The sequence below is a fragment of the Opisthorchis viverrini genome, assembly GCF_000715545.1.
Source record: "Opisthorchis viverrini unplaced genomic scaffold opera_v5_54, whole genome shotgun sequence".
NCBI classification, from domain to species: Eukaryota; Metazoa; Platyhelminthes; class Trematoda; order Opisthorchiida; family Opisthorchiidae; genus Opisthorchis; species Opisthorchis viverrini.
The window spans coordinates 279,916-293,495 of NW_008751711.1; the positions used below are offsets into that span (position 1 = coordinate 279,916).

Here is a 13,580-nt window from a genome sequence, read left to right on the forward strand (position 1 = left end):
GTTGCCTACTTCGTGAACGATACTCAGCTGCATACTAATTCCTAAATTAAATGGGTCTTTCCCACCCTGGTGTGTGCAGTGGATAAAAAAAACCTGTTTCAAGACCGGACTGGTTGACTTCATCATTGCATTAACGCACAGTTTATTCCCGTTCTAATTTCTACCCCATTGAAGTTGATGATATACACGCGCCATATCCTCGTGACGGAAGGTCCCATGTTGTCATACTTACAACCAGACATGACGCTGTATTTGTCTACATCTCCTTGATAGACCTCTTGAACAGCTCATTCATCGATTTTGAAGCTCATCAGATGGGGATTCTCTCAAGTGTCATCGACCTTACCACCCGCTTTTAAAACCAAAGATAATTTAAGTGAAGCAAGATGAGGTTGTGTAAACAAGAGACTGGATCGATTTCCATATGAATCGTATAATGCGCATAGTCCCAAGTTTTCCCATACTTGTTGAAAGCAGTTGAAAGAAATGATATCAGTGTGTGGCTGAATTGTCTACGTTTCATCTGATTTCTTTTTGAATTTCAGAATGCCTCATCAACATCACGGCAACCCATTATAAATGTCTATGCGAATTCAAACAGTTCCAGCACTCTGGAAGGTCCTGTTGACGAGGGATCAGGTATTTCTCTTGGTTGGCCTCTCTATAACTGGCCAAAACTACCGTCCACAGGAAATGAGAGCCAGAAACCCCTCCCGGTGGAACCCAATACGGGGACTGTGAGTATACCTCAAGGTAAGTTTGATTTTTTGTGGATTAAACTAATCGGAAACCGAATTTCTTGATGTACTGAGGACAGCGTTCTGGCAAGTTAGCGGCTAGAAATACCGTTGGGGGCTTAAAAGTAGAGCAGGCCAAAGTCACGATATTTGGAACCATGGCGTTGACATGCCTTGGTGAACATCACCCAGTTTAGCCTTCTAGCTGTAACACCCTTTCGATGCCTATTTGCCAAGCTACCCGAAGGAAGCATGAAGGCTGAGATGACGTCCGGTTTCCCAGGAGCATCCAAGGTGCCGTTTTAAACCACAGAGCTCGTCGGTTAGTAAATTCGAACCCTAACCACTGGACTATCTCGGGATTAACAGCTTTCAATACTCGATCACAGCTGAAGCGACATTTTGAACCGTTCATATCAGAAAATTGGGATCTGTCCGTCCAGTACGATCGAACAGCAGTGGTCTAGTAATTTGGTACCATCAGTCTGCGGGTCAAATTTATCTTCAGACATTCAGGGGGAACAGTTCTTATTCACTTCAGCACAATAAAAAACTTAACAGTGATTTACTTATGCGAGGGTGGAACTGTGAAGTAAAATCTCACAAGCAAGTGAATCGGCCACACCAATCACATCGCTCAAATGTGGACGCGTTGGCCTGTTCAGACGTGAAAATTCAAATGCGTCCAACGTGCGTTTGTGCAGTTGTGGTTAAACGCTCACCTCGCATGTCAGATGTCCGGAGTTCGAATCCCGGCACAGCAACTTGATATGCACTGCTAATGAGCTCCAATAAGAGCGAAACTCGAGTCTAGTGCTTCCCGTCGTTGGTATGCACTCACCAGAATCACTGTGCCAGAACAGGGGGATGACCGTTCAAACGAGAGTGGTGTGAATATGAACCAAGCGATGTGTCAGAGTACGTTGTGTGATTAATGGCTGTCATATTTCTGAACTTGGCGTAACTGGAAGTTACTGGCCGGAAAGTCTGAGGTTTGAATCCAACCCCAGCATCTCGGCTGCTCCTGTCTAGCCTTCTGTCTTCACTTCTGGGTCACCGGACACATAGTGGGTGGAAATGCTCGGTAGATAATGACGCCATCTCCGCACAGATGAGATGGCTGGATGAACTTCATTCTCAACAGCACAGCAGTCAACTGCACCCTCGAAAACAAGACGCGGCGGTCGGAAGTTGCTTCGATGTTGACGGAGGTATGGGCTTTTCTGTCGAGCGGAAGGTCCATGGTTCGAACCAAACCTCAGCATCCCCGCCACCTCCTGTCTAGGCTTGGATAACCTGGCAGTAACTTAACCCTCGTACTTCCTTCATGCGGCACGGTATCTAGGCCCGGAATGTGTGTTACATCTGTATAGTTAAGCATTTATCACTACAGTAATCTCCTTAGTAGTGGATGCTTGTGAGACTTCACTAAGGCACGGAAAAGAGCAGGAAATTGACCGATTCCTCAGTTCTACGCGAAAAAGCCATTTTTTGCACCGGGTGGTCGAGACTCCCTGCATGTTTGCCGGATGTGCACTGCTGACGATTCCAGCAGCTGTATACTGCTGCTGCTCGACATTTCAGTACAGATTGGTTCGTTATGTTGACCACTTGTCACAGCCATATGGAGGGGCGAAAATGCAACAGAATAGGAGGGGTAATTTGTGTGAGTGACCAAAGTTGGAAGGACGTAGCGATTGGTTCGTTATGTTGACCACTTGTCACAACCATATGGAGGGGCGAAAATGCAACAAAATAGGAGGGGTAACTTGTGTGAGTGACCAAAGTTGGCAGGAAGTAGCACCAATCGTTGTCTTGGCAACCAAAACCCGCACTTTTTGACGGGGTTGTAATGCGTCGACCATATAGCCAGTTCTCATATTTTCGAACATATTCGATGCTCGTTTGACAGGCCCCGGGTCGTGTCTGCATTCAGCATCGTGAGTGAGTTGAAGCTGAGACAAAAGCTACACACAAAGCTCCGTTCCTCGTCTCAAAAAGCAGTAACAGAGGCCTACTTTGAATGACAAAGCAGCAACTGAGACACATTTCTCTGCGTGTGTACCGTGCGGTCTTCAGACTTGTAGAAAAAGGACACATATATATTGTTCAGCCGTAGCACTTTTTCAGTGCCTAACTGCCGTGCCACCCGAAGGTTGCACGGGGGCTTGGATACTACCAGGTCGCCCAAGCCTAGACAGGGAAGTCAAGAGATAGGGGTCGGGTTCGAACCACGGACCTACCGATCGGTAATTTCGCGCTCTAATCAATTGGGCCATCTCGGCCCAGAAAAAGAACATAATCCAGAAGGAACTGTGCCACAAAAACACCTAAAAATAGTTGACGTCACAACAAGGCAAGCTCTTTCTATACAATGCAACAAGCATTGGGTGCAACAGCCCTTCTGACGGGCTACACACTGAATCAAGTTTAGTTGGGTTGGCTGCAACTGTTCGTATTCACTTCACATCCCAAGAGTCGTCCTTGGCTCAAAAAGTTCGTACATTGAACGGTTTAGTATTGAGCAACTTTTTCACTTAGGTCTCGATGCTCTTTGTCCAAAGGCACGTAAAATTATACATCGATGCCTGATGTCTTCAATCCAATTGCCAAGTTTTTTTGCGAGTCAGGACGGACCCTACACAGTCGTGTTATTCCTGTTACTCTCAGTGCCCTTTAGCTACAAACCGGAGCGCGTGACGATGAGATTGCCTTCAGGTTACGTGCGTTTCAGAACAATAAGCCATCGAGTATTGTTACCCTAATGGTGAAACGAGGGAGCCCTTCGCTGTGAAATTACTTGTCAGAAAACACCAGTTGAACAGTTACAGACTATTGGACAGGAAAGCAAAACTCTCATATGCGACTAGTTTCTAAAACCTGAATATCCGTCCCCTTCTCGAAAGCGTCTTCTAAAACTTTCTCGGATATTCACTGACTATCAAGCAAATTCCGTGACAATACTTACCTTCCGTTAGATCAAGGCGGAGTAACGATGGGCCATATAATACTCGTATGCCTCATCAGTAGTATCCACCGGTACAATTTTAGACCTTCGAAGATATTAGTAATCAAGTATAGTCCGTGGTTAACAGTGACCACGCAATGTTTTTACAAGGTAACATTCTTTCTCCTTCTTTTTTTAATCAGAATCCAACTTTGAGGGCAGTGGCGGCTTCCCGGGAGTGCAGAGCGGACTGCAGGTAGATTACGCAGACTACCCACATCTCAACACGTTCCACAACTTTTTGAATCCAACCCAACTGTCACATGACAATTCGCCCACAAATATCAACTCCCAGGGAGGTTTGCCGGATGATGAAGATTCCATCGATCCGAACGAGCAACCGTCAGGGGTTACCTGGATGAGTAAAGTGAATGCCACCTCATCCGGACACGACTCATATTCGGACAAGATCGGAACTAATGGCGAAAAGGAATCCAAGTCAAAATCAGACAAGGGTTTGGGTACTCGTTCCCGGTGGACAGACAATTTCTGTGCAATTCATTTGACAAGCATAACTGTGATTCTGATTGGTCGTGTGTAATCATAGGATGCCTTTTGTACATAGTTTTCAGAATGTCAAAAGAGTTTATTTCATCTTTATTGCGTACACACAGACGAACCAATCACAGCGTTTGTGCGTGTGTGTGATCCGGCTTCAGAATTAACCAATCGCTTTGCACGCTGTTCGAACAGCAAGTCTTCTGACTCCACATGACTTCTTCCACTCACTTCCACGACTGCCAGTTCTGATACCGATCTAAGTTATTGAGTTCTGCTCCCAACGCACACCAGCTATTTGAATTTTATCAATCCCGGTACAAAAACACAGAAAATTCCCTGTTTTCTCGTCCCCTTTGCCCAGAAGAAACATCCGGCAATCCTTCATACAAGACGGACTAATCAACGGAAACATCGAGCCAAATTCTGTAAACAAACAGACATGCCATCAAGCATTCTGTACATGTATCCAAGCCATACTGCGGAATAAACCAGAATCACTTGTTTGGATGAAATAAGTATGACTCGTTTCTCACTCAGCAGAGGCTAATTCCTGGTCAAAGCTAAAACAGATGTATGGGAACGTTTGTCTCACAACCTAATCATTTCAGGTGAATTATGAGCCTTTTTTAAAAAAAGGAATTGCGATGCACTACTCATAAGGTTGTTGAAGACTCCTCGACAGCCCACGACCGGTTTCGCCCTTCTTGGGGCTCATCAGATAGGCACAGTCCCCGAGTTTCCGTCAACCCTGTATTCTGCTTGAAACCAAATTGCTCGAAATCAGGGAAGTACACTCATTTGTAGGCGAATTTGATTTTTCGAGAGACTCACCTAGAACCCAGCTGGAACTGCTGCCTGAAAACATCAAAACCGAGAGATTCAGTTGGGTTCAAGGTGAATCTCTCGAAAAACCAAATTACTTTGCAAATGAGTGTATTTCGCTGAAGAAATTGTGACGTGCACGTACTCACATGCGTGTCGTGGGTTGATCCTTTGGTAGACTATTCGACTGGTTAGTCAGGGTCACGGGTTCGAGTCTCGTCGCTTGAATCCCGACCTAGTTTTGCCATTGTATGCACGAGTCCTGGTTGCTGATATTCGTACACAGCGCCTAGATAGGAAACGGAAGAGATACTTGGAAATTCGTAGCACCAAGCCTCAGTTTGAAATTTCGCCATATATGCAGCGTTGAATCACTAGTGGATTAGTTTCATCTAAGCAGTCAGGCAGATTGTCTTCAGGAGGCAGTGTTTTGTTCAATTTGAACAAAAGGACCTGGTTCTCGTTCAGTGCTCCGAAACAGGCTTAGCATTTTAAGCTGAGCTGGCGAGATAGGCTTTTGAAACTGGTCACTACCCGGCTGGTTTATCCAATATCCTACTGTGACGAGTTTGGTCAAGGCCACATGGAGAATGACCGGGTTGAGGAGTGGGCCATTCCTTCTCAAAAAACTTCACTTTACTTTTTTGTGAGGATATATTCCGCCTGAGCATTACACTCGGTTTCGGAATTCGGTTCGATTGTGTGGATATCAGGTGGGATCGATAAGTTAGGCAAAGCTGGTCGATTTCTTCGAACGTTTCGGCGTTAGAAGGCCCCCTGTCATGATCGCCATCTGGTCACGTGCTCACGGTACGCAGAGGAGTGGGGTGATTGTCCATTATCTAGATCATGACACAAGACTGCGCACAAATCCCGTAAGAAAGACGGCAAATGTGCAGTCTAGACTGTCACGAGATTGAGGGACTCATCTGAAATTGGTGCATTCCCGTCGACAGTTTAAGCAACCAAGAGATGTATCAGTTGTCAGAGATTGAGAAAACGAAGGCAACAAATGATCAGCAAAAACTTACCATACAACCTAACGTCGGGGCTCAAGGTCATGCGTAGTTGCAGGACTTCATATCACTGTAGCACACTAAAATGGAGAAATAATTGACCCCAGTTTCGATTTGATAAGAACTTCCTACCCAGTCATATTCTTAGTTGAACTGCTTCCGTGTGATAAGTGAGGCCAACGTTTTGACGGTACTCTGCTAGCATGCATTTGAAGAATTCGAAATATTACATCTGTTCACAATCTGGCCATTTTTTTGGATGTGGGACCCAAAAAACTACCCTACTTGTGTGGATCGAATAACTCCTTCAGTCAGGTAGCAACACGGATGCCAGAAGCCCACCAAACAGTCGTTTTTCTGGTGTTATGCAGTGGCAACACGTGTTGTAACGATTCGAGAGCATCCAGGAGGAACGAATGGAATCATAGTAACTGTCAGGACGGTCAAGTTTCTTAAAATAACCGCAGAATGCCAGATTTCACCATATTTGCCGTAGCGAACCCCTCCAAGTACCCAGGCCAGAAAAGTCAGCTTCTGCTTGGATGAACAAGCTGTCCAGCACTGGCCGAAGATGGGTGTTCATGCATGTCACAGAAGCATGGCCGACGATGACGACTATTCACCAAATGTCGATTGGACAGTCTTGATTCAGGGTCAAAAGTGCACACAAAATACCGCGATGTCGCGGGGTCAGCAGTTGGTTGCAATAGTAACGCAGTGGCCTCACAAGCAAGATGTTCAGATTGAAAGGCCGGTCACAGCTGATCGGCGCATTTAAGAGCTATTATCAATTCCAACGCTTCCGCGGAATCAACCATAGTGGACGCGATGGATGCGAGAACGACTCCTTGAACCAAACTAATGTGGACGCTTTTCAAGGATGAATGACTCACCGACCGCATTACCGATTTTCTTATTCATCCGACTGCTTTGTCAGTAGCTTGGTGTGGTCACTCCTCATTTTATAACGAACATGTTCACTTTGGCATACTCACAACTAAAGCCCATGGATATCCCGCAATTTACTACTCGCCGTGATCTTTCGATATTCTGGAGAATATCTGAAGACGATCGAGCGAGGTGGGTAGGAATCGAATCGTTGTGAGGCAGAGGTCGGGTTCGAACCACGGAACTTCCAGTCAGCAATTTCGCGCTCTAACCACTTGGGCCACCTCGCCTTCATGTTAAAAGCTGTTTGGACTCAGTTAGCGCTTCAAAGAGTTTTTTTACTTAACCTTCCTCTGTAAAATGACAGTGCAGTACAGGCTAACATTTTGATCACTGAGAACACTCACTCAGTTTCGAAAAATCGCTTTGAGAGGGCCGTTCAAGGAAACAACGGGCTCTGAAAGGTAAATAACCAGCATCAAAGTCCCAATTTTCAAAATAAACCATTTTGCCTTGGCCCATATCCCTTCCGTACCTCCCATATAAATGGACAACCCGGCGTTGACTCAGATGGGAATTTATTTGTGAAACCAATTTAGATAACTGACTACTGATGCGAAATCAGTAGGTGGATTTTCTCTTGAAATCAGAATCTAACTAAATAGGGCTGTTTGTGCACGGTAAGGGTTGTAGCTCATTCTACGGGGAGTAGGGCAAGCGAGTAGAGATAATGTAGATAATGTTTGAAAGTAAGCTCGAATTCTTTGATGTCCTTTTTAGGGATGGGTGAATCCCACCCTCTGTTTGGCCTCCATTGACGCACTTTCCCCACATAGCCAGGTTGTGGCGAATGTAACGAATCCTTGCCAAGTTAAGTTCCGAAAGAGGAGAAAGCAGCAAAAAAGACGGTTCTAGTCCCACAGTAGAATCATAAATAACGGTAACCACAGACGGGCCGAAATGTGTCAGCACGCTTCAAATACTGAAGTCATGTGTATGGGGTGAAGCGGGAAAATTTTCTAACCGTGAGTTGAACGAAACAGAAAACTTTGAAAACACGATAACTGACAGACACAGAAGATAAGCAGAAAATCCAATAGCTCGTGTGGCGGGGGGTGAGAACAGTTTGGTTGAGGGAGTAAACGAGGTTATAGAAGTTGAGTAGTACGTTGTGGGCGACTCTGATAAAATGCATTTGAGAGGGGTAAAGTGTCCATTTGTGAGCTTCATTCACTCAAAGCTCAATGGTGAAATCCGCGCTGATCTCGTCATGCATTAGCTCGGTCTTGGCTTCGTAGCCTGGGCTCATTGCCTGGAAAAAATGCGCATAAAATTGCGTAAAATCTGTTCGACAAGGTTAAAACGTTACTACTATATACGTCCTGACGCTAAGATACAATGTATAAACGAGCCCAACGCATTGAATAAAGCCTGATTGGCGGCTGAGAGCACAAAATTCTTAAAGGTGGATGGTAGAATCAAGCCTCAAGAAGGAAATTAATCGAGTGAATCATAAAGACGCGGAAGTTTTCAGTAAAAGGATAAAACATGGAGTGATAATTAGTGTCACCCTTGCCAGTACATCAAGATACTACTTAAAACTGATAAGAAAAATAAAGCGAACTTTGTATCCGGAAGGGAGCCACCCTAAGTAGCCGAACATCAAGTCCATTGGAGTGACGTGTCACCAACCGACTATGGACCATACAAAGGCATACACAGATTGGTCAGAATGTCAGCCAGTCAGGATCGAGCACATAGTTTGGCGCTCCAGCTCCCCAAAAAAACTCAGCCACAGAGTTGGATCCGACCGAGTTTGCAGTGCATATCCAGGTCCATGTCTTGAGAAATATATGAACCTCTGTGAGGATCGGCAAGAGCTTGCATGAAATACTCAAACCGTTCTTTAGCATACGGGCGTTTGTCTGAATTAGTCGACAGCCAGGATCTAAGGGATGGGACTTATCACACTTCCAAACAGTCATCTGAAGTGACACTCAGAAAAGTGCACCTCCGTGGTATGAGTCGCAGATTCGATGCGTCCCTAAATGAATCCGCATTAAATGCTATATGGACAAAAATTTCAAGGGTCATTATATCATTTTGATGACGGTATTATCGTCTGAAATATCTACTACAATTCCAGTGGACTAGTCGTAGGTTGAATGTTGACTGGCGATAATGTCGCGCCGTTCTGATTGGTCAGAGACTGCTTGATTATGATTGGTTGATTGGTTTAAGGTATTCTGATGAGTCAGTTGGCCCACGTAATGAGACTGACGCAGTGTTACAGAAGTGATCATGAAGATCATCACTACTTTCACTAAATTCGAATGAAATGCAGATAAACAACTGGTATATGGAAAAAAGTTTTATCGGGTTAGTTATGTAGTGCAAGACGTTACAACGTTAGCATATACGCTACCGTCAAAAGCCGAAAAAATCAATGAACAAATAGATTTGAAGAATCGATAATTTGAAAAAAACGTTGATCGAATTGGGCTTCTGCTTATAGTACACCAACAACAAACTTGTAGAAACAGAACTCTGTCAGAACACCTATCAGTCATGCGTTCACCAAAGGGACACCGAAAACCTGGAAGAGAGGATATTCACCCGTTTTCTGACAAAGCATGCAAGGTTTCACCAAATGACACCGATTCATCTGACCTCCTGTGCATCGGAGGGACAACCCATTAGGGAGGACTACGGGAGGAATAAGGGTGGGAGAACTTACAAAGATTCTTCGGGAAACTTTAATTTGATGTATGGATGAATAGAATGGACAACGTGATAGGTACTCCATTCAAATCGTACCTAGCAGGTTACGAATGGTTCATAAAGAAATGCATGTACGGAACAATGGTCAAAATCAGACGCAATTTGATACCATGCAATCTGAAACAGAAACAACGCAAGGCGATATTTGTAAACTCTTCTACCGTAATGTTTGGTGAATTTCACTCAACCTAATGCACGCGTGTCCATTCCCGCGGGTATGGAAGCCTCAGCTGCTTGAAGTAAACCTCCTCAAAGCGTCCTGTCACCGACATGGTTAAGTGCCTTTGCGACGATGTCATCTATGTAGCTCCAGACAGATGTTAGTCAGTGAATGCTGTTGACAAATGCGTCGCGGGGGCATTCTTATTCAGGTAGTGCCAGCGAATTAAAGTACATGTAGCATACGAGCTCCTGAGAGCGAATACATACACGCAACTGCTCAAATGAAGGTTACTGAAACAAACCCGAGATTGTATGGACACCAGATGACGAATTGAGAAAGTTATATAGAATAGAAAGAGTATAAGGCTTATGCTGGCCAGAAAAGTGTACTTTTTATTTTGTGATCTTCTCTGAGGGGTCAAACTGAGTTGGACTTTCGCGGATCACGAAGAGACATGCGTCAGTCAGGGTGGAGGAAACGTCAAGCTGTCTCAGACAGATATCTTCTAGCAGATCTTTTTCAGATAATCCCCACCACCAGTGCTAAAAGTTAAGCCCCACCACTTTTTCCCAGCTCCAATTTATTGTACGCACACAACCTTGACCTATTTTTGATGAAAACACAACTCCTTATCCGTATCTAGGCTCATTCTGTGCATAAACATCCTCCGTTCGGACGTGAAACCTTGAATGAACTCTCTGACGCTTTCAACTCTCGTGCATGACAATGAGATGGCAGTACGTTTTTTGCAAAGCCACGGAGTGATCCATAAGTAACGTTTGTGAAACAGTGGTCACCAAATGACACTTTCAACTGTTTCTGACAGGTGGAGGTGTAATACCCGACAGTCCCGGCAAGAAATCGGTCTTCGAAAGGGAACTTGGCTGAAGCGGTCCAGGATGGAGTTTAGGGCAGTAATTCTATTCATTTATTGCTGGTCCAAAAATTTGGCAAAAATCAAACTCTGTTCAGAGGAATTATCTATTAGCTACACAACCGCTGTTGACTAGAAGAACTTTCTTCGCGAAGTTTTCGCCTGGCCGCTTTTGAAGACTCCAGCAGTTATCGGCGGCCCAGGTCTACACGTCGAGATTGATGAAGCGCTAATATCTCACCGTAAAATCTACTCAGGGCGTGTCTTTCCACAGCAGTGGATTTTCGGAGGGATCTACCGGGAAACTGAAGAGGTGTTCATGTATGCAGTACCCGATCGAACTTCGGCTACTTTGATGTACACAATCCAGGCCTGCATCACTCCCGATTCAGTCATCCTCTCCGATATGTGGGCATCACACCAAGGAATTGAAACGATGATTGACATGAATGATACTCATGAAACGGTTAATCACACCGAAAACTTTGTAGATCCAACGACTGGGGATCACACACAAACCCTTTCTACAAGATGCAGAATAAACACAAATGCGGCACACACCGATCTTTAGTGGACAGCTACTTGTGTGCGTTCGTTTGGAGGCAAAGGCACCGAAAAACGGAACTTTTCATGCAACTTATTAATGATACACCCCAATTTTACCCTCTTCAACGAATCAAAAGTGCAAATTTCATATCCTCTCTTTTCTAATCTTTTTTTGGGTGGCGGGGCTTAATTTTTTGGCGGGGCTTATCTGGAAAAGATCCCTTCTAGCAGCTAGGGCCTTGGTTACCGCTGGAATCTCCGCTACTGGAAAAGTTCTCCTCAAGCTGAGGTCTGCACCGACTGGAGTACAAAGTTCAATTGGGTGATTGGTTGTCTTTGTAATGCACTACTCATAAGGTTGCTGAAAACTCCTCGATAGCTCACTATCGGTTTCGCCCTTCTTGGGGCTCATCAGGTAGGCGCAGCCCGCTGAGTTCTACTAGAAACCAAATTGCACGAAATTATCGAATATACACTCATTTGCAAACTAATTTGGTTTTTCGAAAGACTCACCTGGAACCCAGCTGAATCTCTCGGTTGTGATGTTCCAGGTGAGTTTCCCGAAAAACCTAATTAGTTTGCAAATCAGGTTGTCTTATTTAGTTTTCCAAACGAATAGAACCGTCCAAAATGAATAGCCCTGTTTGGCTCCTCAAAAATGGAACGGACTTGCAAACGTCGTGGTCAAACACACCATATCTGTCGAATTTGAACCGTTAAAGAAGCGAGAAGCTCTATCCGCACTCATTTATCATAAACTATGGGAAAACATGTTGGTTGAAGGGATAAATTTGTAAATTTGGATCGGCTCTGGTTCTTCAAGGAACCCGAATCCACGAAAAAAAGAGATGCTTGTCAGTGCAAGCAACTAAGGAGATTGGGCTTTCACATCACAACAAAGGCTTGTACAACTGGTGGGTTCGATCTTCGACAATTTTAAAAGCGTAGTCTATCCTGAGGGACTATCGCGCACACACTCGGAAGACAGGTCCTGACTTGTAATAGTAGATGCGAACGTGAGTCATTCTTCTTGGCACTGCACGTTACGAAAACAGCCGGATGCTTGCAAAGATGCTCCGATGAGTAATGTTCATCGCTGTGTCTAATATCACGATAGGAGTGCTTTTGAAAATTATCGATTCAATCATCTGAGTAGAATTCAGTTAGATTCAAGCACATCGAAACGGCATGTGTGTACATGCCACCCTTGACAAGGACAATCAACAAGTGAGCACCCTGATAAGTAACTCTGAAGAGTACGCCTGGCAGAATCACTGCCAGGCATCAACAAGACAGCAGTGGGACATACCGCATTTGTCATTCCGCCACTCATGAGTGGGGGTGGGGGTGGAGGAGGGGAAGCTGGAGACATCGGTGCCTCATGCATTGGTGGTGGTGGGGGCATCGGGTTTTGCTGGATTATCTTCTGGGGCGGTGCTGGAGGTGACTGAGGCACCGCTTGCACAGGTGCTGGTGGTGGTGGCGGTGGAGGTACTACTTGAGGTTTTGGAATCTGTGGGGCCTGCGGCGCCGGCGGCGGCTGCATCTGGACTTGGTGTTGGGGTTGTTGCATCGGTGGAGGCTGAGAGACAGAAGACGAAACACCCAAAATCACAAGTTCCCGCTTACCAACGAGTTATACAGATAATAAAAACTGAAAAATCAATGTATTCCGTTCACCTATCGACGCCTGTGTATCTACTTCTGTGCATAGTTCCGAATCCCTTTTCCCAAAGGACAATTCCGACCACGTGATTTATTTTAACGATTGTAGAAATACACGTATAACTCTACGAACCGCTAAAAGTACATACAAGGAGTCAGTTTCACTTGGATTCGATCTTAACCTATGTGTATTCTGCCATTTTACAAACCTTCTCAAGAAGATGCACTTCCTAACCGAATTCCTTTGAGTCCATTAAAAATCCTGGTAACTCAAGGGATCCGAAAAAATGCACTTTACACTCAAGGTCACATTGTAGCCGGAAGAGAGACAGAATATGGTTACCGGTTATGGTCATACACGCGAATCTCATCGTGCTATCCAAGGGACGGAACGAGGATACTCAAAATCTAACTGGTTGCTTGGAATGAACGTCGCTTAACTCCTGCAGATATTCATCCAATCGTCAAGTATTTCCGGACACCGTGGCAAACATCGAGTAAAGGAACATGAAATTTTTGTAAAAACCTCCTCAACAGCCCAAGAACCTTTCGGTATTGGGTTCATCAGGTAATCTCAGTC

General features: G+C 44.9%; 2 protein-coding genes across 2 annotated transcripts in view; one reads left to right on the forward strand and one right to left on the reverse strand.

The window, feature by feature from the left end:
* T265_03712 (hypothetical protein) overlaps positions 1-4,722 on the forward strand; it is a gene marked incomplete at both ends in the record, with an annotated part of 133,301 nt that extends 128,579 nt beyond the window's left edge. The window contains 2 exons of the mRNA XM_009168259.1: positions 546-753; positions 3,888-4,722. Of these exons, the coding sequence (XP_009166523.1) occupies positions 546-753; positions 3,888-4,285 (606 nt within the window). The remainder of the gene's footprint in view (positions 1-545; positions 754-3,887) is intronic.
* A 2,808-nt stretch (positions 4,723-7,530) lies between these two features.
* The window catches only part of T265_03713 (hypothetical protein), a gene marked incomplete at both ends in the record, with an annotated part of 37,943 nt that continues 31,893 nt past the window's right edge, over positions 7,531-13,580 (reverse strand). The window contains 2 exons of the mRNA XM_009168260.1: positions 7,531-8,283; positions 12,645-12,917. Coding sequence (XP_009166524.1) covers positions 8,206-8,283; positions 12,645-12,917 — 351 coding nt within the window. The remainder of the gene's footprint in view (positions 8,284-12,644; positions 12,918-13,580) is intronic.